This window comes from Rhinolophus ferrumequinum, chromosome 21 (assembly GCF_004115265.2).
Source record: "Rhinolophus ferrumequinum isolate MPI-CBG mRhiFer1 chromosome 21, mRhiFer1_v1.p, whole genome shotgun sequence".
In the NCBI taxonomy this organism is placed as follows: domain Eukaryota; kingdom Metazoa; phylum Chordata; class Mammalia; order Chiroptera; family Rhinolophidae; genus Rhinolophus; species Rhinolophus ferrumequinum.
In genome coordinates, this window is record NC_046304.1 from 9,727,564 (window position 1) to 9,754,658 (window position 27,095).

General features: G+C 37.6%; 1 protein-coding gene across 6 annotated transcripts in view; it reads left to right on the top strand.

Moving 5' to 3' along the window:
* Nucleotides 1–27,095, top strand: part of STX8 (syntaxin 8) — a 236,317-nt gene that overhangs the window by 28,717 nt on the left and 180,505 nt on the right. For all 6 annotated transcript variants that reach the window (XM_033091721.1, XM_033091720.1, XM_033091719.1 and 3 more), the window contains exon 5: nucleotides 18,193–18,317. In XM_033091721.1, coding sequence (XP_032947612.1) covers nucleotides 18,193–18,317 — 125 coding nt within the window. The remainder of the gene's footprint in view (nucleotides 1–18,192; nucleotides 18,318–27,095) is intronic.

Here is a 27,095-nt window from a genome sequence, read left to right on the forward strand (position 1 = left end):
GTACTTGTGCTAGTACCATTACTTTTGAGGCTTTGTTACAGTTTTATTACATAATAGGTTAGTTTTCTGTCGTACTTCTTTTTTAAGAGTTTATTTATTTATTTAGTGACCTCTAGAATCAGCTAATCTATTTCCAAAAAAGGGAGAAACAATTGTTGTTTTTAAATTGGAATTATTTTAAATCTTGAAATTCTTTATAGTGGTGCATTTTCCTATTCAAGAACATGAAATGTTTTCTGTTTGTTCAAACCATCTTTCAGGCCTTTCAGAATGTTTTCTTCAAATAAGTTGTATATATTTCTGGTTTAATTTTTTAGGGGTGGTTTGTGTTTTTGGTTGTTTTAAATTTAGTTTTTCATTCCGCCATGCTTTTTGATTATTATTTATATGGAAGCTGTTGATATCTGATGTCTGCTTTTAATATTATAAACATTTTCTTAATTCTCCGATTGTTATTAATAGTTTTTCTGTTGATTTTTTCCAGTTACTTGTTTTCTTCTTTTTAATTTAGGTATAATTGATACATAAAATTATATTGGTTTCTGGTGTACAACATAATGATTTCATAATTGTATATACTGTGAAATGATCACCACAAGTCTAGTTACCATCCATCATTATGCAAAGTTATAATTTCATTTTTCTTGTGATGAAAACGTTCAGGATTTACTCGGTCAGGATTTACTCTCTTGGCAACTTTCAAGTATACACTACAGTGTTACTGACGATACTCACTATGCTGTACATTACATGTCCATGACTTATTTATTTTATAATGGGAAGTTTATATTTCTTGACACCCTTCACCTGTTTTGCCCCCCCGCCACCCCCCTACCCCTCCCTGCCCCTGCCTTCTAGCAACTACTGTTCTGTTTTCTGTATCTCTGGATTTTGTTTTTTAGATTCCACGTATAAGTGAAATCATATAGTATTTGTCTTTTACTGTCTGAGCATAATTCCCTCAGGTCCAACATGTCACAAATGGCAAGATTTCTTTCTTTTTTATGGCTGAGTAGTATTCCGTTATGTATATGTACCACATCTTCTTTATTCATTCATCCATTGATGGACACTTAGGTTGTTTCCATATCTTGGCTGTTGTAAACAATACCACAATAAACACAGGTGTCCATATATATCTTTTTGAATTGGTATTTCTAGTTACTTGTTTTCTAAGAGAAAGGAAACACCTCCTGCAAGCTTCCCAATAGACTTTGGCTCAAAATAGAAATAGGCTAGGATTGCATCACATCCATGTTATACCAAAAATCATGGAAAAATGGACTTGCCATGATTGGCATGGTTTATTCAGGTTATATATATCCCTGAACTGAAACCGAGGATGGGATCATGTTCTCTGAGCAGGGGAGCGTTGAAACGAATTGAGATTCTGATAAACAAGGGAGAAAAGACATAAAGATTTGGGTAGGCAATCTCTAGCAACTGTGTCAACTCTTTTCTGTAATTCCCTTAGCAATGGCAATTCTCATCATCTTGAAGTTTCTTCTGATATCAGAGACTCAAGGTTCTTCCCACCTGCATCTCCTGTTACTTCTGTTCCTGAAATCCCAGAGGAATGGTAGCTCACTGGCCTTCTGGGTTATTTTATTTAGGTTTAAATGGAACTTAGATAATTGTTTTAAATCTCTAATTCACTTTTTAAAGAAGCTGTGGTATTTACACCTGCCACCTGTCTTCCTGAAGAGGCCTAGGAGCAGTGCTTTTGAAGTACAACACAGTTTTAACAGTGACACATTTATACAGTTTCATAGAGGTGATTTCTTCTGCAGACAGATAATCTCTTGCATTTTATGTTACCGTGTTTTCCCGAAAATAAGACCTAACCGGAAAATAAGCCCTAGCATGTTTCTTCAGGATGCTCGTAACATAAAATAAGCCCTACTGTATTTCCCCAAAAATAAGACCGGATCTTACATTAATTTTTGCTCCAAAAGACGCACTAGGGCTTATTTTATATTACGAGTATCCTGAAAAATCACGCTACGGCTTATTTTCCGGTTATGTGTTATTTTTGGGGAAACACGGTAATTATGTTTAATTCCATTTTAGGAGGTAATAGCTTCTGACTTTGTCTCCAATTCTGGAGAAATGTAATAGGTTAATCTCATGCATGGACTGATACTTAGTATGACAACAAGGAGTATTTGGAATGGGGACTGACCTGAAAGATCTGGGGTATATGTTGCCTTAGCACATTTTCTTTTTTCAGTGTTAACTACTGGTCTGACACTAGCTGTGCAACATGTACATAACCATGTTTTCTTGGATGGAAAACTGAATATGTCATATGACAAAGTATTTTTTTGTGACTTCATTAATGGAAGAGACAGTTTGGTTGATAGTGTTAGGCTGAAATGTTGACACTTTGGGATAGTCCAGTGCTTTATGGGAATTAATAGAATATTTGTTTTTGAAAAAATTTTAAATGTAAATTTAAAGTAGTATATCACATCGTGAACACTCAAATTGTACAAGAGAGTGATGAATGAAAATTGGAGCTTTCTCCTACTTCTGACATGCAGTTTCCCATTTCCTCCCAGAGGCACCCACTTTGAACAGTCTGTAATGTGTGCTTCCAGAGAAATTCTACACATACACAAAGATACACACGCGCGCACACGCGTGCGCACGTCCCAGTGTCCCTCTTCCCCTTTTTATTTTTAACATGAATTATAGTATAATATGCCCTCTTTACTGTGCTTTCTCTTTTTTTTTGCTTAACAGTGTATTTTAGAAAGTATTAAGTTGAATGTTTAAACTAGTACTCTTAAATATCTTGAAACTGTCTCCGAACTTGACAAAGTAGTTATTTGAAGTTTTTTGGCTATGTATACATTCACAAGACTGATTATCACTGGAAGGGATCTCTGTAGTCATTTAGTCCAGACTCTTTTTCTCCATGGGATAGGAAAGGAAGCTCTGTTAGCAGTCTGACTTTCAAATATACTAATTGTAAAGAAAGATCCATTTGGATGATTGATCCAACAAGTGAAACCAGAGACTTTGAGATCTAAATAAATATTAGTTATAGCAATCCCACATCACTGACCAAGTCAACAAAGATACCCAGTTATTACCATGTGAATTGTTAATAAAGCATAGTCTATGCACAGACGGGTTAGGGACAGCAACCTGGTAGTTCCTCTCACAAGGTTTTGAAAGCTGGACAACAAAGAAATATCAAATAAAAAAAATTAAAGATACTATTTATAATAGCATTAAAAAATGTAAACCATGTAGGAACAAGTCAAATGCAAGATTCATTAACCTCTGCACTCGAAACTATAAAACCTTATTTAGAGAAATTAAGGAACCCATAATAGAGGGATATGCCATAATTAGAGATTGGAAGACTTAATACCATAAAGATGTCAGTTCTCTCAAAATTGATCTGAGCAAACCCATTTAGAGTCCCCAGCCAGTTTTTTGTTTTGTTTTTGTTTGTCACTTAAGCTGATTCTGAGGTTTACATGGCAATTCCCAGAGCCAAGAAGAGGGTCAAGGCAATTTGGAGAACAAAAGGCTTAAGGACTCACATTACCAGTTATCAAGACTGACCGTAAAGCTGCAGTGGGGTGTTGGCGCAAGGATAGGCAAATAAACCAATGGAACAAAATAGAATCCAGAAATAGTCCCACACATGTATTGTCACTTGATTTATGATAAAGGTGACACTGCAGTGCAGTGGAGAAAAGATGGTCTTTTCATTCAATAAATATTGTTAGGTCAACTGGTTAGCAATATGGAAAAAAAATGAATCTTACCCTCTGCTGTCACCCTCCATAAAAATCAATTCCAAAAGCATTGTAGATCTAAATGTGAAAGGTTAGAAGAAAGCTTTTAGAAGAAACACAGGAGAATATCTTTATGACCTGGGGATAGGTAAAGATTTCTTAAACAGGACAGAAAAATCACTAAATGTGAAGGAAACACGTGATAAGTGGGATTTCATTAAAATAAGAAATTCTGTTCATTAAAAGATACCATAAAGAAAGTGAAAGACAAGCCACAGAATGGGAATCTATATTTGCAACAACTCAGGAGTTGTTTCTTGAATATATAAAGGACCCCTATACCAAGAAAAAAAAAGACAACCTCTTAGAAAAAATAGGAAGAACACTTGAAGGTGGACTTCACCAAAGAGACTATCCAGTGGCTGATGAACATATGAAGAGTTGTTCAACTTCACTAGTCATCAGGAAATTGCAACCTAAAACCATGATGTCGCTCCATTACACGTACCAGAGTGGCTGCCATTAAAATGACAGGCATATCAATTGTGGCGAGGATGTGAAGTGACTGGAATTCTCCTAGATGCCTCATGGGACAGTCAGGTGTACAGCCAACCACTTCGGAAAATTTTTGTGCTTCCTAAAACTGCAGTGTGCAAAAGACATGTACAAGATTGTTTCTGGTAGCGTTATTCTTAACAGTCCCACTGGAAAACAACCCAAAGAACATCTGCACTGTGGTGGATAAATACATGAGGGCATGTTTACGAGTAGACAACGATACTACACAGCAAATGAGAAGGCCTGATCTACAGCTACCCACCTCACTCTGGCTGAGTCTCGCAAACATCCTGTTAGCGAAATAAGCCAGACAGAAGAGTACGTCTGTATGATTCCATTCCTGCAAAGACAAAACTTATTTGTGGTTTATAAATCACGAAAGTGGTTCTCTTTGGGGAAGTCGTGACTAGAAGGGGACAGGAGGGGCCCTGGGTTTCTGCTAGTGCTGTCTCTTGCCCTGGGTAGTGATTAACTGGGGCCGTTTACTTTGTGAATAATCTTTGGGCTATACATTTAGGGTTTGTCTGTTTATATAGTCTACTTGAATTTAAAAATATGTAAATACATATATTTACATACATACATTTTTATATAATACACATTATACATATATGTATATAAATATGTATATATACTTATACATAAATATATAATACATGCTTCTGTATGTAAGTATATTCTCAATTATATATGTATATATTACCATATATTATGTATCAGTATACATATATCTACACTTACACACATACATATGTATGTATGCATGTGTACGTACACACACACACACACACACACACACACGTACACACGTTAAGAGCTATGCTCTGAACAGACCACAAGGTGGAGATGTAAGTCAGTAGAAGGGGAAAGTTTCTCAGACTGTTCCAGTTTCTAGATTTTGAAAAGTTAGCATTTTTCTCCCTTGAGAGTGAGGAGAGAATGCTAAGATTGCGTGTACTGCCTAACTTGGAAAAGGACCTGCCTCACCTTTCAGTTCTCCCCTTAACCTTCTCCCTTTTCCTCTGTGTAACTGGAAACCTATTTGTCGTTTTTAAACTTCCTCCTCAGTGACTCTGTAGACGTTTGCCCCATCTCCAGTCCGTTCAGTTTTGCTTCTCTGTCTTTCATCTTCTTTCCTTGCCTTTTCCTTTCCTATCTTTCTCTTCCATTGCTCTTTCCACCTGGAAAAAGATGTTTGATATTGGTGTTTCTTGATTTTAGTTGTTTCCCATTCTTAATTTTGAAAAGAGGATTTGCTTTCAAGACCTCTTTCTAAAAATCTACACTGAAGTTGTCTTTTACTTTTGTGGGTCTTTCTTCCTCTAGTATTTTTCCTTCCCTTGTTCCCCGGCCCCATGGGGAAATGACTCATCTTTATTGGATTTAAAACAAAATTGCCAACATGATACATGGTCATTAAAACAAGTCAAACCATACTGAGGTATAACCCTAAGCTTAATGGTCTCTGTCCCTTCCTTTCCCTTCACTGCCATTCTCCTGAAGTAACCAGTGGGAGCTGTTTGGAGGGCTTCCTTCCCACCTTTATCTGTGCTTATACAAATATTTACAAATATATTTACATAAATGTAAATATACATTTGTGCTTTCCTTTTTTTTTTTTAAATGAAAACAATTGTACTATACATAGTACTCTGTAATTTACTTTTTCATTTAAGTTTGGGCATTCCTCCAAATCAATAGATCTAAGGAAATTCTTTTCAATAGTACGTTGTTCCACAATATGAATAGGCCGTCATTTTTCTGACCACTCCCCATTTGATGGATATTGGGCTGTTTAGTTTTTTGCCATTACAAACAATGCTGCAGTAAATATCCATAGAGAAGGTGGCTTCTATTTCTGAGCCCCCAAAATGGGGTTACTGGGACAAAAGGTGTGGGTGTTCACAATTTAAAAGGTACTGCACATCTGTTTCTTGGAAGTTGTAGTGCTTTAAGTTCCCTCCGGCATTATATGTGAGAGCCCATTTCCTGACACCGTAGCTGTCAGTGGGGGTTATAGGGTTTGTTGGGTTTTGCTGATCTGATGGGTGGCATATGGTATCTTATTTTGAACTGCAGTCCTTAACCACTGGTATAGTTGTGACTTTTGATAGGGAGAATAAAAAGACTTCTTACCCTTGTATGCATTAACTTTTAATTATAAAAATCATCTGGGAATTGAAAAAGGGAAGTTCCAGTCTGAATAAGCAGGAAGAAGAAAGAGGAGTTACCTATACACACTGTATTGTAAGTTAGTTATGCTGATTTTTTAAAGAGCCTATTTAACTTTTTAACTTGTACTTTTTAATAAGTGAAATTTTTAAGGAACTACAAAAAGTATTTTTTTTGTTCACTAAAAACAAAAGCATTTTCTATGTTTCCCTCCCTCTCTTCTCTATTTACCAAGCACTTTCGTATATTATTTTATCTGACCCTTGTAATACTCTTCAGAGATAAGCAGAGAATGGCTTACTTTTTTGGTTTACCGATGAGACTGATTCATAGAGAAATCACGGTGCCCACGGTGAATAAATGGCAGAGAGAGAACTAGAACTCAAGTCTTCTCATCCTTTGTTATGGGCTTGTCTCTCAGGCCTTTTCTTTCTTAATTTTGGTATCCTACCATGCACGGTTCCCTGTAGGGGCCCTCATTTGTTCATACTGGCTTTGAATACTTTCTTTGTCTTCTTCATGTTCATTATACCTAGTAGACGTATTATCTACTTCTATACATTCCAGCAGCATATTCCTAACTTAACATGTGTAATTCAGTGGAAGGAACAGCAGGTTTAGTCTCCGAAACCCTGGGTTTCAATTTTGACTTCATTTCATTTTTCTGTCAAATGTATTAGGTTGGTACAAAAGTAATTGTGGTTTAAAAGGTAAAAGTAATTGCAAAAACCGCAGTTATGTTTGCACCAACCTAATCGACAATGGCGACTCCTCAAAATATTGTGATATTCAAGAGATAAATATGGGGTCTGACAATTAAGGTCATGAACTTGTTGCAGCGATGTTGGTAACCTTTTTTGATATCAGAGGGATTATTCATTATGAATTTGTACCAACTGGACAAACACTTAACCAAGTTTACTATTTGGAAGTGCTGAAAATGCTGCGTGAAAAAGTTAGACGACCTGAACTTTTCACCAACAATTCATAGCTTTTGCATCATGACAATGCACCAGCTCACATGGCACTGTCTTTGAGGGAGTTTTTAGCCAGTAAACAAATAACTGTATTGGAACACCCTCCCTGCTCACCTGATCTGGCCCCCAATGACTTCTTTCTTTACTCAAAGATAAAGGAAATATTGAAAGGAGGACATTTTGATGACCTTGAGGACATCAAGGGTAATATGACGACAGCTTTGATGGCCATTCCAGAAAAAGAGTTCCAAAATTGCTTTGAAGGGTGGACTAGGTGCTGGCGTCAGTGCATAGCTTCCCAAGGGGAGTACTTCAAAGGTGACCGTAGTGATATTCAGCAATGAGGTATGTAGCACTTTTTTCTAGGATGAGTTTGCGAACTTAAATGTCTGACCTCGTACACATGAAGGCATATTATTATGCCTTTGTAAAGTGCTTTATAAACATTAGTGAACACTTGGTGTCCCGGATCTTAGTAGAAGAAAATCCAAAAGTGGCATGCCATTTGGAGAGGTCTTTCTATCCTGCACAAAAACAGCTAGAGAACAATGCATGATAGTTCATAATTAAGTGCTAAATTATGTGGTATGGACCTTAAGTGCTCAAGGAGATGAGAAAAAGGGAGAGATCCACGTTGGGGAGGAAGTTGAGAAGACCGTGGAAGAAATGAGACTTCAGATAGCTCTTGTAGAGTGAGTAGATTTGCACACCATGTATCTTCCTGCTTCCTTGTGTATTATTTCTAATCCTGCTCTTTCTAGACCAGTAATTTCCATACCAAACTTCATATAGGTGCCTAAAAATCATCTGTGGGACCTTGCAGATTCCCGAGCCCTGCCTCCAGAGGGAAAGGATTCCATAGTTAAAAGGGCGGGTGCCCATCTCGTTGGGTTTTTAGATATAATCAGATTAATTGATACAATAAAAGCAGGTTATTGAGTTGGACATGATGACTGTAGGCTGTCATTGGCTTTTGTGCATCTCGAGTATATTTGCATTATTCATAGATACCCTTAAACAAGTCTTTTAATGCCCTGTTTGGATTTTTGTATATCAGCTGGAAAATTCTACTATAAAAAATTCTAACATTGTAGAGTTTAAACCCTGTAGAGTGTTTAATTCTACTTCTTGCCAGCGAATAATTTTGTTTCACTACATTTGCATCTCTATCCTTGAAACTTTATCCTTATTCATTATCCTCAGTGTTAACTTACACAATTAATTGAATATTGTAGTGCATTATATCTTTATTTTATAAAATGAATCAGAATGGAAACAAATGTGCTAAATAAAGGGGCAAAACAGTTGAGACAAAGATGGAGTCGTTGGGCGTGCCAAATGTCTAAACGCAAATTGTTTACCTCAGCTGGGACTCACTGGATTTGTCTTTTGAGTGTGGTTGTGAAGAACAAAGTGAAAGAAGATGTAGGGCATTTGTTATTTAAAATAGTGTCCAAAAAGGTGCAGCTGTCACCACAGAAACTCACTCAGAATATGTCAGCATGTTGTTGAGTTTCGCCCATTCTGTTTCAAAAACATGTTTTCAAGTGTGTATTGTAATAAAGTAAGGAGCTGCTTGTAATAAACGGTAACTATTGGATTGCGTAACATTTATTTTGCAGTTGAACTTTAATTGCCAACCAGCAGATGGCTCTCAGTCACCATAAATTTGGCAGAGCAACTAATTCATCTGTGACTTTAGAATTCTTACATTTTTGTGTTATCACTCCTTCTTGCCCCTCTTCAGGTACCGTAACAGTCACACTTAAAATAAAGAATTGTTCTTTTTGGTTTTATTTGCTTGATTTTAGGTTGCCTAGATGACTCTCAGAAGAAGCTCGCTGGGATTTCCCAAATTCCGGTTGGAGGCCAAAATAATGACTTCTTGATGATCTTTTCCACCCTGATTTTTCTGTGAACTGTCTGTTAAAACTTTTTATTGGTAAATTTGGCCAGCAGTGGATAGGAAGAGAAAATGATATTTGTTCAAAATTAGAAAAAGATTTGATTGCAATAGATTTTAAAGATGCTATGGAGAATATCCTTGGGTGATACGTAAGATATGTTCCTTGTTTGAGTTTTTATTGTTCTGGACTAATTACACAATGAAGATTATTTATTCAATTTAACAAAACAAATTATTTCGAGTGTTTACTTTGCAAAGGGCACAGTTTAGGTGATTCTTGTCCCTGGAATGTCCGCTCTCTAAGGTCAGGTCTTGTCTACTTCCACGCACCTAGATTAGTGCCTGGCATGTAGAAGGTACTCAGTAAGTGTTTGTAGGAAGGAAGGGTGAATGGATGGGTAGGTGGATGGGATACAAAAAAAGAACAGAATGGAGTACTGGACTTAAAGAAGGTAGCTGTCTAGTAAGTAGGGGTACAAGTACCCATAGATTCATAGATCATGATTTTTAAGGAGAATTTTACTTTGTAGTTGTTATTAGGCAGTATGTGGAAGCTGGAGAAAATTCTGAAAGGAAATGACGAATTTCCCTTTCCTTGTGTCAAGTCAGTTCACCCAGTTTGACGATCTTGATCCACTATATCAGGTCTATTCACCAACACTTGTGGAGTTTTCCTTTGAATTGCTGTGTGCATTGTCCCTTTCTCGCTGTTCCCTCTTGTCATTTCCCTTCTCCAGACCCCCACCATCTTCTGCCTAAATTACACACGCTGTCTGGCCCACCGCCCTGACTGCAGCCTCTCTCCTCAGTGTAATTCAGTCTGCATATTGTTGCCAGATTTTGCCTCCAAAGAATTTATGTCAAAGAATCTATATCTGATTGAAATTTGAGCTGCTGTGCATCTTTATAATCACAGAAAGAAACTACCAAAAAAAAAAAGTTTCGAGAAAGGAAATACCCTTTCATACCATAGTAGCATTTTCACAGTTCACTGACACCCTAGAAATCTCTTTAGTCCTAATAACTGCAAACCTCCCTGTAGTCTGTGAATACTCAAATACCGATACTTTTTTTCAGACAAAACAAACATTTTATGTAGTCATTTTGACATCTTTTTGAAATGCTAAAGAAAGCTAGTTCTTGGAATTCACTGCTTTTTCTATTCTGTATTCATTTGATAAGAACGCCCTCCCTGTGAACTCTCATAAGCTTCAGCTACATCTGTCAGCAGCATAACATAGATTATCTGTGCCCCCCCTTCAGATATTATTATAATTTAATAACGTACACCATTTGCTTTTGAGGATGAAAATGCAATGTTTTTGTATCTCTTAGAAGCAACTATAAAACTTTTTGGTAAAATCTTTATAAGACAGATCTCTAACCTATTTATTAATGTGTCATTTATTTGGTAAGTTCCACTTTCGAGATGTTTCATTTTGAAAGAATATGGATAAAATTTATTTATTTATTTTCAAGACCATTTCAAGTCTACCCTAACCTCGGAAGCGTAGCATTTAAGCATTTCCTTTCCTTAACTTACTTTTCAAAGGGGACATACTCCTTCCAAAAGTGGGGTTGAGCTACAAGGTGTTTTAGTGACAGAATTCCCTTTCAAGGAATATTCTCTCCATCTGTTGGAACAGTATCAACCTTTGCTGCTAAAGTCTTGAAGGCAGGTAGCAGTCGATTACATTTTGTTTTGCTTTTTTTTTTTTTAAAACCTCTCAAGATAAAAATGTTAAATATCTCCTTTTGTTTTGTCTCTCTTGCTTAAAAATTTCAGAGGTTTTCCTAGTTCTGTTTCATAAACGTGTCCTGAAGCCTTATTCTCCAGCATACTCTGAGACACTGTTTTTTTGGCACTAGCGGTGTAAACATGACTGTCATGTGGCCTCTTTCCTTACAGAGCTCATAACTTAGGAAGGGAGACAGATGAGTAAAAAACTAACTACAATCCTGCTTGATAAATGCCACGTTCGAGGTTTTGAACAGAGTGCCATGGGAGCACCAGGGAGTGATTGATTCAAGGGGAGGGGAGGGGATGGGGATCAGGAAAGACTAAACAGCAGAAGTGACATTTGAGTTGAGCCTTAGGGGATGAATAGAATTTTGCCAGATGGACAAAGGGGTGGGGGTGGGGACTCTCCAGACTCATACAAAAACATGAGAGTGTGAAAGTTTGTGCCTTTGTCTGAGAAGTGGTGAGTAGTCTGTAGGGCTGAAGGAAGAGTAGGGCGTGGAGGTGGGGGTGGGGGTTATTGGCACCTGACCTTGTAGAGATCACTGGGGCCATACTGTAAAGATAAACTTGATCTGTACCTTCTAGAGAGTTGTGGAAATTTGAAAATAGGGAAATGTTACGGCAAGACCTCTGCTTTAGAAAGATAGTTCTGGCAGCAGATCGTTTGAATGAAGGTGAGTGAGAACAAGGAGACCAGGCAGAAGGCGATGTCCATCTTCTACATGAGAGCTGATGCGAGTCTGAGCCAAGGCAGTGCCAATGGGGATGGAAATGAGGGCACAGACTTGAGAACCACCTCTGAGGGAAGCCTGGGTAATTGGTATGATGGGGTGGGGGCGGGGAGCGGGGGAGAAGGAAAGAAAAAGGTTTGGATGATTTGGGAATACAGTGGTGCTGCCACCCAGCATAGCGAGCATAGGAGACGAACCAGCTTCCAGGGTGAACGTAATCAGTGTGATTTTGGATGTATTGGATTTGGAGTAGAACATCCCGTTGGAGATTTCTAAACGAAAAGCAATAAATGCAGATATAGAGCCTATAGAAAGGTATCATGGATGGAGACGAATTTGAAAGTCTTTGGCACATTTTCAGTCAGGATGATGGGTGAGAAGACATGCCTCACCTGAATTTTATATGTGGGGTTTCTTTTTAACTATGTGCCGTTCCTTCCTCCACCCCCGGATTCTGATATTGCCCTGCTAGAGAAGGGAGCATGCCCCTCTCCTACCCGTAGTTAAGAATTTACCACCATAATGACTCCAGAGAAAGTGTCCTATTTCATTTGTGTTGGGGCATAAAAAGTGTTTAAGCACTGTTAGCGCCTGTTCTTATAGCCTGAAATCACTGCAACAGATAAAATTCCCCAGAGAAAAACAATATAGTGAAAAAGAACTAAATAGAATTCCCAAGGAACACCAATATTGAAGGGGGTGATGGAGGAAGAGTTACTGGCAAATTACAGAGAAGGACCTGTCAGAGTGGTATGGAGGCAACTGAGGGAGGACAGGTTCATGGATAGGCGATAAGATCAGCAGTGACACCTGAGGCCTAGAAGAGCGGCAAACTGAAAACTGGCAAGAGATTCGGCGGTAAGGAGGTTATGGGGGAGAAGACTTTTAAGAGAGATGTGGCAGTGATGGAGTTTTTTTTAGTAGAGTGGGTTGAAGAACGAACTGGGAGGGTCAGGAAGTGGGGCTGATGAGCAAAGTTCATTCTTTAAGGAAGTTTGGTTGTGACTAGGAAAGAAAGTCATTACTTGAGGGTTTATTGGATAGGGAACAACAAGTGGCTAAAATTACAAGGCTCTGGAAGAGTGTTAGGATGAAACGGACTAGGAGAACAGATAGCTGCCTACCTGGGAATTTGTTCTACTAGATCCAGCTCCCCAAATTTCACCCACTCTCCACCGTTATCTCATGCACGTTTATGGCTCACATTCCCAGCTCTGGAGACATCATTCATGTCTTCCCCTTTCTTGGAATGCTGTGCTATCTCTCTGTCACCTTGCTAAACCTTACCCATTCTTCAAGGCTGTCTTGAATCTCCTTTTATGAAGCCTTCCCTGAGATGGTAGAAAGGAAGTGCCTTGGGTTAAGAGTCAGAAGCTGTGGGTTGAACCTGTAGTTCTGCCACTAAGTGTGACCTTGAGAAAGTCACTTTGATGTCTCTACCTTAGTTTTCTTGTCGGTAATACCGGCTCTGACTGACACACAGGCTTGTTTACGATTCAAATGGGATAATGTTTACGAAATGCCTTTGATATTACAAAACACAGCACCAGTGTGTGATATTATAATTTCCTGACTATTCTTATTTATTTTATTCACTCAGTTGTGTTTTTTGCTGAATAAGTTAATTCTTTCAAAATCTTTTATTGTTTTTTTTTTCAGTGCCCATTATGCTAGGCACGAAGGCTTTAGTGACAAACAAGACAGTCCCTACCTTTGTGGGGCTTACAGTCTAGTGTGGGAGACAGAAAATCAACACATAGCAGCATATAATAGCTGGTACTTTAAGTACTATACAGAAAAATACAGCAGGGTGGGGGGAGCTAAGAAGTTACAGGGAAGGGTCCTATTTTATTTATTTATTTATTGGGGAATATTGGGGAACAGTGTGTTTCTCCAGGGCCCATCAGCTGCAAGTCGTTGTCCTTCAACCTCCTTGTGGAGGGCGCAGCTCAGCTCCAAGTCCAGTCGCTGTTTTTCAATCTTTAGTTGCAAGGGCGCAGCCCACCATCCCATGTGGGAATTGAACTGGCAACCTTACAACCTTGTTGTTAAGAGCTCGCGCTCTAACCAACTGAGCCATCCCGCCGCCCTTCCGCTAGCTCAGCGGCAGCTCGTTGTCTTCAATCTAGTTGTGGAGGGCGCAGCTCACTGGCCCACGTGGGAACTGAACAAGCAACCCTATTGTTAAGAGCTCGTGCTCTAACCAAGTGAGCCATCCGGCCACCCCGGAAGGGTCCTATTTTTGATAATCAGGGAAACCTCTCCAAGAAGATGACATCTGAGCAGAGTGGAATGAATAAGGGAGCAAGGCTATGGGACCATCGAGGGGAAGAGTGCCTTAGCTGTGGTGGGTAGGAGGCGACAGCAGGTGCAAAGGCCCTGAGATGGGAATGTGCTCAGTGTGTTCTAGAAACAGCAGGGAGGCTAGTGTGCTTGTAGGTTATAGTAAAGATGTTGCATTTTATGCTAAGGTGATGGGAAGATGTGAGAAGGTCTTGAGCAGAGGAAGCAGATTTAGTTTTACAATGATCGTTCTGACAGCTGTGTGAGGAGGAGATTGTAGAGGGTAGGCGTGGAAGCTGGTGGCAGGAGTCCTTAGGGCAGAAGCAATACAGTAGAGATGGTCAGATTTTAGATATGTTTTGAAGGATTTGCTAATGGACTTGGAGGCTGTGGGGTATGAGAGAAAGAGTCAGAGATGATTCCAGTTTTTTTTGTCTGAGCCAGTGGGTCAGTGGTGGTCTTAAAACTGACCTGTCTCTGTCATTTCAGGAAAACTGTGGTAGGAGAATGTGAACAGCGAGTGGCAGCACCAGGGAGTGATTGATTCAAGGGAAAGTGGGGAGGGGATGGGGATCAGGAAAGACTAAACAGCAGAAGTGACATTTGAGTTGAGCCTTAGGGGATGAATGGAATTTTGCCAGATGGATTAAGGGGTGGGGGTGGGGACCCTCCAGACTCATGCAAACAAACACATGAGAGTGTGAAATTGTTATTTTTTTCTTTGTTCTTATTTATGCAATTTGGTACTTAATGAGAACATTTTTAATTAAAGCAGTAAGGATATTAGAAACCATCTTATTCAATGATTTCCAATGATAGGGAATCATCTTCCGCAGGAATAAAAAGAATAACTGGATCCCCCACCGAGGTCCATCTTCCCCACTCACCTTCCCACCCCACTAGTGATGAGGGTGTCGTGTTCCTCAAGGGCTGGACTAGAACGAGGCTGGACTGAAAATCATTGACCTACTTAGTTCGCTTGTTTTATGGGTGAAAAACCAGAGCTGAAGAGGTTATTGGAATTGCCCAGGGATACAACGCTAGCTGTTCTCTTACTTCAGTTAGTAATTGTTTCATGTGTGGTTAGCTTTTCTTTTCAGTTTGATTGTAAACTCCTTGAAAGCAAGAATTATGTCTTAAATTCTTTCATGTTTTCCTTTTTACCTAGGAGAATACTGAGTAATAATAGGCATCCCTCCAAACGTTCAGTGGAGCGTAAAACCTAATGAAAGAAAATCAAGTCTTCTGCGCACAGTGACACCTATGATTTTACCTGCTTTATTGTGAAGGCCTGTCCATTGTTGGATTTCCCAGTAGGTTTGGAACATCAGCAAATACGGACACCGAAAGAAAAGAGGAGAGGGGAGGGGAAGGGAAGGAGAGTCCAGCTTTGAAGAACGTACCAAAAAATGTGGAATCAGATAACCCAGAAAGAAGGCATTAGGGAACCATTTTTCGTTTGGCAAACTGCATTGCAGTTTACTATTGCTTTTATAGTGAACTATGTGAGAGTGAGACCAAGATAATGTTTTCAGTGCTTAGAACTTTTATAGGTCTGAATTCAGCCCTGGGAAATCTCTCCTGCCTGGTTGGTTGATGGGATTTTTTTTTTTCCCTGTGATGTGTGTTCGATACAAATATTAAGTTGTGCCCATGTTATACTTTCACTCTCTAATAGCTGTTTTTTAAAAATGTATCATTTATTTTTAAATATATATGTGTAATTAAAGGCTGTTTTTCTAAGTTGCTGTCTTTTGAGATTGCTGAAACAATTTTCATACGTGTTCTTTTTCCCCTTTAATAATTAAAAATCATATGCTCTAGGTGTGGCAAGAACTACCAGTGGGACATTCCAACGTTAGCTTTAGAGGAACAATGTTTACTGTCAACTCAGGTGCAACATACTAATTTGAATGGAAGCTCAGTGCTGGTGACAGATGCACTTTGGAGGTTACTTTATACACCTCTGACCCATTGTACTGGTTGTTATCACTTGCTTTTGCTGTGGACCGTGCACAATATCCCACAACTCCTGTTTTGAGCAAGAGCTGTCACTTGCAAGATGGTGTAAGTTAGAGGTGTGTACTTTAATTGTAAACTTCCCTTTTTTGTTGTTGTTACTTTCTTCCCCTGTTTTCAAAGCTAGGTAAAATCGAATGATTATCATAGAGACTAAACCTGAAATCTTGACATTTTAGGTACTTGGGACCGACTAAGTAAAGTAAGCCTTTAAAGAAGCACATCTGCCTTTTTGATAATGTGGAAGACAGTTATGCTTGTATTGGCGTGTTAGAACTCTTGAGTAGAGACCAGCTCTGTGCTTAAAATCTTAGTTTAAGGAATCTGAAATGTCCTTCCATTTTTGCATGGGTTTGTTTCTTGATACATGTCATATTCTTCTATAGGTTTTATAGTGTTAAACTAAAAATGAAATTAATTTAGTCTTTTGGGGATACTCATTTATTGAAAATAATATTTCAGTGCATCCTGTGACTACAGTACAATACTTGGTAAAATAATAATAATGAACATTTTGTATTGACTGGTTATTGTGTTCCCAGCACTGCATTAAGCACTTTGCACACATTTTACACGTTCCCCACCCCACTCCCTACCCCCGCCCCAGACCAGAATGAAAGCATTGTCCACAACAAGAATTTATACTTTGTAAGGGCAGGAATTTTGGTCTGTTTTGTCTATATTCTGTTTTTTTTCTCACCCCCATGGATGAGAACAATGCCTACCACATAGTAAGTACTAAGTAAATGTTTTTGGAATAAATGAATTATTTAATCCGTAGCAGCTCTCTGAGGCAGGTATTACCATCCACATATTGATGGTAGGGGGTGAAGCCAAGATTTGAGCTTATGCTGACGGCTATTCACTCTGTGTTGGAGAGCACTGTGCTCTCCAACATATAATTCCACAACTTTTAAAATTTTTAACTTAATATGTGTCATGGACATCTTTTCATGCCAGTATTAAGATGCAGTCCAGTCAAAGGTGATTTTTAGCTCCTGCCTTAAAGCTAATAGACATAGGGCTCATTTATGTAAAAGGTTAAACAGTAGGGTAAGTTATTTGTAGACAGTACGAGAGATGTGAAAAGAAAGGGCTAGAAGAATTAACAAATAATGGAGATGTGAATGAATACATATAAATGTCCTGGAGCTGTACTAGCCCGTAGCAAATGCTTAACCTGTAAACTGTTATCGTCACTGCTTCCACTGTTCCTTCACCTTCGTCATTGTCATTTTTTTATGAATCCTATGAACCATACTCTAAAGTGAGAGACTGTTCACTTCTAGGTTGAAGTGGTCAGAGATGGTTTCGTGAACAAGATGGTCCTTGTGGCAAGGACAGAATGTGGGCCGGTGGGGATGGGAGAGAAGATAAGTGAGATGAGAAAATCCTATAAACATGGGGACTGAGGCCGAAAACGTGTTCTCTGGTGCAGAAGGGGTATGTGGGTTACTAGAGGGAGTAAAGATAAAGATTGATAATTCAGAATTTGTTTATCATCTTATGAATGCCTCATTATATCCATAAAGTTGGATTTGAAACCCTGCGTGTGTTTCTATCTGTAAGCCACCAAATACACTTTAATAGGAAATTATATGGTCATTTTTTAAATGTTATAATCTGTACTCACAACGTTGTATCCTCCTGAGATATAATATTTGTGTCTTTGGTGCCACGTGGCCTGTGAGACAAACTTTGTCCTGATAAAAAGACTACTTCCATTTGGCCTTGTGTTTTTGAAATTTAAGACCCTCGTTTATGATTGCTGACTCACAGGTATCTTGGAAGATTAGTAAGAGTGTTACGTGCTGCCACAGTCTCCTGAAGAGGCTGTAATTCTCCGGGGGAGCAGGCTTGTGCCTTATTCATCCTCATATCTCCTCCCGCACTGAACACAGTTGCTGGCATAAACTAAGGATGCAATAAATTGTGGTTGAATTGAATTTTCAAAGCATGCGAGGCTGGCTACTTCTGCACTTGGGGGAGTAATTTGCAGCAGAGCTCTATTTTTTGAGTTATGTAACACATTTAATCATGTTCTTAGGTCCAGCCTGATGACGGGAGGGGCTAAGCGAGGCGTACCCAACCCTTGGCTTTTGGAGGAGCCAGAGGAGACCAGAGGTTTGGGTTTTGATGAAATCCGGCAACAGCAGCAGAAAATCATCCAAGGTACTGAAAATACTCGAGGAGTTTGGGCTCAGAAACCTTGTCAGATTTTTATTACAATGGCCTTGAATGTTCTTTATACCCACTGAAGATTAGAGTGAGAACTATTGATCTTTTAAAGCTCTTGGCAGTTTTGTGCCTCAGGTACCTGAGGAATAGATAAATGATGTCATCCATCAAGGTAACTCCCGGAAGCGGTGCTTCTCTACTGGGAGAACGCATGTGGTGGCTCTGAATTGATAAGCCCAGGTGAATCTGAGACTTGTGCCCCTTCCTTTTCTCCACAATTGGGAATTATCCTCTAAACACAAGACTCCATCTTTTTCTTATATAAAATAAGTCAGTTTGTTTTTTACCTTCAAGTTCATCTTGCCCAGTGGCTTTTAAACCTGCTAATTATTTTTGTACTTCTAGTTTTTAAATTTTAGAAATAATGCATGATTGTTATACAAAGTTCAAACAATACAGAGGTATATAAAATGAAAGCTCTCAAACTGTAAACTATATATATATATATATTTCCTCAGGCTTTTTTTCTCTATATACAGAGGGTGCCAAAAAATGTATACGCATTTTAAGAAAGGAATAAACTGTATTAAAATTATGCTGATGGTAACCACTTTGAGCACTTCTTGTAATTGCAGAAGTCAAACATGACTTGTATTCATCTTTTGTTATTCGTATATGTTGAGTATTACAATTAATACAGTTTTTTCCTTTCTTACAATGTGTATACGTTTTTTTGGCACCCTCTATATATTCAGTATAAGCACACATGCAATTTGCATAAATGGGATCATGGCATATAATTCCACAGCTTTTAAAATTTTTAACTTAATAAGTGTCATGGACATCCTTTTATACCAGTATTAAGATATGTTATTCTTTCTAATTCAACTTTTTAAAAACAGATTTATTAGGGAATAGTGGTTATTATCATAAATAGCACATACTTAAAGTATATGATTCACCAAACTTTGATATATTGTGTACACCTGTGAAACCATCACTATAATCAAAATAATGAGCATAATCATTATTCTCAAAAGTTTTCTTTATATCTTTGTAATTTTTACTATTGTCCCTCTTCCAGTTCCCAGCCAGCTGCTGATCTGCTTTCTGTCACTATAAATTATTTTCTATTTTCTGTAATTGTGTATAAATGGGATCATACAGTATGTACTCCTTTTGGGAGGAGGGCATCTGGCTTCTTTATCTAAGCATGATTATTTTAAGATTCATCCACGTTGTTGCATGGATCAGTATTTCATTCTCTTATATTGCAGAATAGTATTCCGTGGTGTGAATTAACCACAATCTGTGTATCCATTCACCGGTTGATGAGTATTTCACTATTACAAATAAAATTGCTATGGACATTCCTGTGCATGTCTTTGTATAGACATACATTTTCATTTTTACTAGGTAAACACCTATCAGTGGAATGACTGAGTCATAGTAGGTATATGTTTAACTTTTAAAGAAATTACCACATCAGTTTCAAAAGTGGTTGTACTATTTTACATTGCCAACAGAATTTATGTCTTCTGATTGTTTCAGATCTTTATGAAAACGTGGTATAGTCAATCTTTTTCAATTTTAGACATTCTCATAGGTGTGTGCTGCATTTCATTCTGGTTTTAATATGTATCTCCCTAGTGACTAATGAATCTTTGCATGTGCTTCTCTGCCATCAGTATGTCTTCTTTGTGAAGTCTCTGTTCTAATTGTTTACCTATTTTTATTTGGGTTGTTTCTCTTTTATTATTGAGTTGTAAGAATTTTTTGTATACTTTTTTATATGTCATTTGTCCGATACAGTTCTACGAATATTTTCTCCCCATCTATGGCTTATATTTTTCATTCTCTTAACAACGTCTTTTAAAGAGCAGCAGTTCTTAATTTTGATGAAGTCCAATTAAAAATCTTTGACTACCCAAAGCCACAAATATTTGCTCCTTTTTTTTTTCCTAGAAATTTTATAGTTTTAAGTTTGAAATTAGGTCTGTGATCTACTTTGATTTAATTTTTTATATAATGAAGTATAAATAGAAGTTCAGTTCTTTTTTTTTTTTTTTGCATTTGGATAGCTACTTTTTCTAGCACCACTTAAAAAAAGACTATCTTTCTCTACTGAATTATTCAACCTTTGTCAAAAATCAATTGACTGTATACATGTGAGTATATTTCTGGACTCTGCATTTCTTTTTTTCTTTTTTTTTTTTCTTTTTGCATTTCATGGGTCTGTTTATTTATGTTTGCCTCAATGCCACACTGTCTCAATTATGGTATATTTATAAGGCTTTAAGTTAGGTAGTACAAGTCCTCCAATGTTGTTCTTTTTCAAAAGTTTATTGGATACTCTAGGTCTTTTACATTTCCATGTGAATTTTAGAATCCGCTTTCATTTCCTACAAAAAAGCCTCTTGGAATTTTGATTGTGATTACATTGAATTTTTTAGATTAATTGGGGGATTATTGAATCTTAACATGAATATGATATATCCCTCTATTTAGTTCTTTAATTTTTCTCAACAGCGCTTTGCAGTTTTCACTGTGCATGTATTACACATTTTTTAAATCCAATTTATCTCTTAAGTGTTTCATATTTTGATTCTCTGATTAAAGGCATTTAACATTTTCTATTTCTCATTGTTGCTGATATATAAAAATAAAATTGATTTTTATATATTGATCTTGGGTCATGCAACCTTGCTAAAGTCACTGATCTGTTCCACTAGTTTTTTTTTTGTAGAATCTTTAGGGTTTTCTATACAAATGATCATGTCATCTGTGAATAAAGATAGTTTTACTTTTCCTTAAAGACTATTTTTTTAGAGAAGTTTTAGGTGCACAACAAAATGTAGAGGAGGGTATAGAGTTCCCATATACCACCCCCCAAACCCCACGCATACATGCATGGAGAGTCTCCCCCCATTACCAACACCCCCTCACTAGAGGGGCACATTTGTTACAATTAGTGAAACTATACTGACAAATTATAATTATGCAAAGTCCATAGTTTATCTTGGGTTCACTCTTGATGTTGTACATATGTGGGTCTTTATAAATATATAATGATGTACATCCATCATTAGAGTATTATAAAGAGTATTTCCACTGTCCTAAAATCCTCTGTGCCCTGTCTATTTATCCCTTCCTCCCCCTTCAACCCTTGGCAGCCTCTAATCTTCTTACTGTCTTCATAGTTTTGCATTTTCCAGAATGTCATGTAGTTGTAATTCTACAGTATATAGCCTTTTCAGATTGACTTCTTTCACTTAGTAATATGCATTTAAGTTTCCTCCATGCCTTTTCATGGTCTGATTGCTCATGTCTTTCTTAGCATTGAATAATATTCCATTCCACTGTCTGGATGTACCAAATTTATCATTTCACCCACTAAAGGACATGTTGGTTGCTTACAAGTTTTGGCAATTATGAATACAGCTGCCATAAACATCTGCATGAAGTTTTTTGTGTGTACATAAGTTTCCAGCTCTTTAGATAAATACCAAGGAGTGTGATTTCTGGATCATAGGTAAGAGTATGCTTAGTTTTATGAGAAATTGCTAAACTGTCTTCCAAAGTAGCTACACCATTTTGCATTCCCACCAGCAACAAATGAGAGTTTCTGTTGCTCCATATCCTCGCCAGCATTTAGTGTTTTCAGTTTCTGGATGTTGGCCTTTCTAATACGTATGTGTGTAGTGGTATCTCATTGCTGTATTAATTTGCATTTTTGTGGTGACATATGATGTGGAGCATCTTTTTGTGTCCTTATTTGCCATCTGTATATCTTCTTGGGTGAGGTGTCTATTAAGGTCTTTGGCCCATTAAGAGTTCTTTGTGTATTTTGGATAACAGTTCTTTATCAGATATGTCTTTTGCAAATATTTTCTCCCAGTCTATGGCTTGTCTTCTTATCTTCTTGACAGTGTTTGTCACAGAGTAGAAATGTTAGATTTTAATGAAGTCCAGCTTATCCGTTTTTTCTTTCATGGATCATGCCTTTGGCGTTGTATCCAAAGGGTCTTTGCCAGACTTCTAGTTTCTTGTTCCACATATAAGGGAAGCCACTGCATCCTACCAACCAGTAATAAGCTGAACAGACTGAAAATTAAGAACTCTTCTTGGATCCATTAGAGAGGGGAGGATACAGGGCAGATTGCTTCCTGCAAGATTGGAGAGACAGACATGTGAATACAGGGAGTCATGGCTGACTGGATCAGTGACTCCCAGGAAGAAACCAGCACAGGAACCAGTGCTGAGTAGAAAAACCTGAACTGTAATCAATGAATTGCTGGAGGCTCAGTATGGACAAGTCTACAATGAAAAACTCTAGGGGGACCAAGTCATAGAGGGATCCCCACAATTTAGTGAGATTTACGTCCAGGGGATTGACCAGGTTCTCACAGCAAATATCAGAGAAAAATCCCCTCATGCTTCCCGCAGAGGGGGGGAGAAAGGAACCGTTTTGGAATATGCCAGAGCACACATTCTTACCAAGGTGTGCCCTTAGGAAACTGGTTAACCAGGATTTAACCTGCCGGGGTATTATTGGAGCCTGATTGACCTGGGGGAAAGGAAATGCCCAACTCCAGCCCACTAGCCATCAGTCCTATGTAAAGGGGAGAAAAACACCTTTGAAACACTTGGGATGTTCACAGTCCAGAGGCATAGGCTCACTAAAAGCCTGAGACCTAGTCATACGACTGTAGAACACTCTCCCTTTCTCTGCAACTTCACATTTTAGTGAAGAACTGTTGATAGCGGTTCCTTTGACCTGTATATCATGTCTGGCTGTTAAGAAAAGATAGCATACCAAAAGGCCAAAAACATAATTTGAAGAGTCAGAGCAGGTATCAGAACCAGACATAGTGGGGATGTTGGAATATCAGACCAGGAGTTTAAAACAACTATGATTAATATGCTAAGGACTAATGGATAAAGTAGACAGCATTGAAGAACAGATGGACAATGTAAGCAGAGAGATGGAAATCCTAAGAAAGAACCAGAAAGCAATGTAGAGATCAAAACACAGAAGTGAAGAATGTGTCTGATGGGCGTATTAGTAGACTGGACACAGCTGAGGAAAGAATCTCTGAGCTTGAGATATCTCAATAGAAAACGATACCTCAAAAAGTGAAAAGCAAAGAAAACAAAGACTGATTAAAAAACAGAACAATATATCCAAGGATTGTAATGCGTGGGGCAGCCGGATGGCTCTGTTGGTTAGAGTGCGAGCTCTGAACAACAGGGTTGTTGGTTCTGTTTCCATGTAGGCCAGTGAGCTGCGCCCTCCACAACTAGATTGAAGGACGACTTGGAGCTGATGGGCCCTGGAGAAACACTGTTTCCCAATATTCCCCAATTAAAAAAAAAAAAAAAAGTTGTAACGTGTAATGGGAATGCCAGATGGAGAAGAAAGAGAGAAAGGCACATAAGAAATATTTGAAACGATGGGGAATTTCCCCCAAATTAATTTCAGACACCAAACCACCGACCCACGAAGGTTGGAAAACACCAAGCAGGGTAAATACAAAACAAACAAAACAAAACAAAAAACCCCCACACCTAGGCTTATCAGTTTGAAACTAGAAAATCAAAGATAAAGTTCTGAAAGAATCCAGAAGAAAAAAATACCTATAGAGGAACAAAGATAAAAATTACATTCAACTTCTCAGAATCCATGCAAGCAAGAAGACAGTAGAGTGAACTATTTAAAATGTCCCAAGAAAAAACCCCACCAACCTAGAATTCTGTACTCTGTGAAATTATCCTTCAGAACTGAAGGAGAAATAAAGACTTTCTTAGGCAAACAAAAATTGAAGGAATTTGTTACCAGCAGACCTGCGTTACAAGAAATGTTTTTAAAGTTCTTCAGAGAGAGGCAAAATAATATAGATCAAAAACTTGGCTCTACATAAAGAAAGGAGGAATATCAAAGAAGGAATAAGTGAATTCTTTAAAAAAAAAAAAAGTCACTGCCATACCCAAGATCATCCAGGTTTTCTCCTGTGTTATCTTCTAAGAGTTTTATAGTTTTGTGTTTTACGTCTAGATCTGTCATCCATTTTGAGTTAGTTTTTGCGAAGGATGTAAGGTCTGTGTCTAGATTCATTTTTTTTTTTTGCATGTGAATGTTCAGTTGTTTCAGAACCATTTGTTGAAAAGACTGTCTTTGCTCCATTTTATTACCTTTGCTCCTTTGTCAAAGCTCAGTTGACTATATTTATGTGGGGGTATTTCTGGGTTCTCTATTGTGTTCCATTGATCTGTTTGTCTATTTTTCCACCAGTACCACACTGTCTTGATTACTATAGGTTTATAGTAAATCTTGAAGTCAGGTAGTGTCAGCCTTCCAACTTTGTTTTCTTTCCTTCAATATTGTGTAAGCTAGTCTGGGTTTTTTGCTTCTCCAGATAAACTTTAGAATCAGTTTGTTGATAGCCACAAAATAGCTTCCTGGGATTTTGATTGAAGTTGCATTGAATCTGTAGATCAAATTGGGAAGAACTGACATACTGACACTACTGAATTTTTCTGTCCGTGAACATAGAATATCTATTCATTTATTTAGTTCTTTTTTGGTTTCATTTATTGGTGTTTTGTAGTTTTGCTCATACAGATCTTGTACATCTTTTGTTAGATTTATACCTAAGTGTTTTGTCTTTGGGGTGCTAATGTAAACCGTATTGTGTTTTTAATTTCAAATTCCACTCATTCATTGCTGGTATATGGGAAAGTGATTGACATTTGTGTATTAGCCTTGTATCCTACAACCTTGCTATAGTAGCTTATTAGTTCCAGGGGATTTTTGTTGTTGATTCTTTTAGATTTTTTATATAGACCATTCTTTCGTCTGCAACCAAAGAAAGTTTTATTTATTTCAAATCTGTATACTCTTCACTTTTGTTGTTGTTGTTGTTGAATTGCATTAGCTAGAATTTCCAGTACAGGGTTGAAAAGGAGTGGTGAGTGGGAACATCCTTGCCTTGTACCTGATCTTAGTGGGAAAGCTTTGAGTTTCTCACCATTAGGTAAGATGTTAGCTGTGGGACTTTTGTTGGTGTTCTTTATCAAGTTGAGGATGTTCCCATATGTTCCTAGTTTACTGAGAATTTTATCATTAATGGGTATTGGATTTTGTCAGATACCTTTTCTGCATCTAGTGATATGATCATGTGATTTGTTGTTGTTGTTGTTTGCCTGTGGGTGTGACGGATTACATTAATTAATTTTTGATTATAGAACTAGCCTTGCATACCTGGGATATGTCCCACTTGATTGTGTTGTGTATATATACATATATATTTTTTTCTGCATTGTTGGATTTGATTTGCTACTATTTTTTGAGGATTTTTACACATATGTTCATGATTGATATTGGTCTGTGCTTTTCTTGTAATGTGTTTGTCTAGTTTTGGTATTAACATAATGTTGGCCTCTTTGAATGAGTTAGGAAGTATTCCCTCTGCTTCTATCCTCTGAAAGAGATTGTAGAGAATCGTTGTAATTTCTTCCATAAATGTTGGTGGAATTCACCAGTGAACCCATTTAGCCTGGTGCTTTCTCTTTTGAGAGGCTATTAATTGTTAATTCAATTTCTTTAATAAATACGGGACTATTCCGATTGTCTATTCTTGTGTGAGTTTTGGCAGCTTGTGTCTTTCTAGGTTATCAAATTTGTGGGCATAGATTTCATAATATTTCTTTATTATCCTTTTGAATGTCCATGGGATCTGTAGTAATGTTTCCACTTAGAAGTGTACTGTTTAATCTCCACATATTTGGGGATTTTTAAGTTATCTTTCTGCTATTAATTTCTAGTATAATTCTTTGTAGTCTGAGAGCAGACATTGTATGATTTCTGTTCTTTTAAACTTGTTAAGGTGTGTTTTATGGATCAGACTGTGGTCTGTGTTGATGATTATTCCCTGTAAGCTTGAAAAGAATGTTTATTCTGCTGTCATTTAATAAAGTAATCTATAGATATCCATTATGTATAGTTGATTGATGGTGTTGTTGAATTTAAGTAGTTTTACTGATTTTCTGCCTGCTTGATCTGTCCATCTCTGATAGAGGGGTGTTGAGGTCTCCTACTATGATAGTGAATTCATCTATTTCTCCTTGCAGTTTTATTACTTTTTGTCTCATGTAGTTTGATGCTTTGTTGTTAGGTACATATACGTTAAGGATTGTTATGTCTTTTTGGAGAATTGGCCCCTTTATCATTATGTAATGCCCCTCTTTATGCCTGAGAACTTTACTCCTGCTTTCTTTTGACAAGTGTTAGCCTGGTGTATCTTTCTCTATCCATTTACTTTTAATTTATATGTGTCTTTATATTTAAAGTGGTGTTCTTGTAGGCAACGTATAGTTGGCTCCTGTTTTTCTATCCAATCTGACAGTCTCTGTCTTTTAATTGGTATAGTTTTACCTCTTTATTTCATTGTGAATGAGTTTTATATCTTTTTCTTGCCTTATTACACTTGCTACAACCTCTAATACAGTGTTGAGTTGAATAGAAGTGGTAAGAATAGACATCCTTGCCTTGTTTCTAGTCTTAGGAAAGAAACATTCATTAGGAAGCCAGGTATTGGGAATTTTTATTTGTTCAGTACTACATATTTTATATCTCTAGAAATATCCTTGAAATTTTTTTTCTGAGATTCAGTTAAGTTATTTGGGTCTTGCTTTGTAAGTGTGACAAGAGTAAAGTTTATTTTAGAGAGGGGATCAGCAGACTGTGACCTGTGGGCCACATCTGGCCTGCCA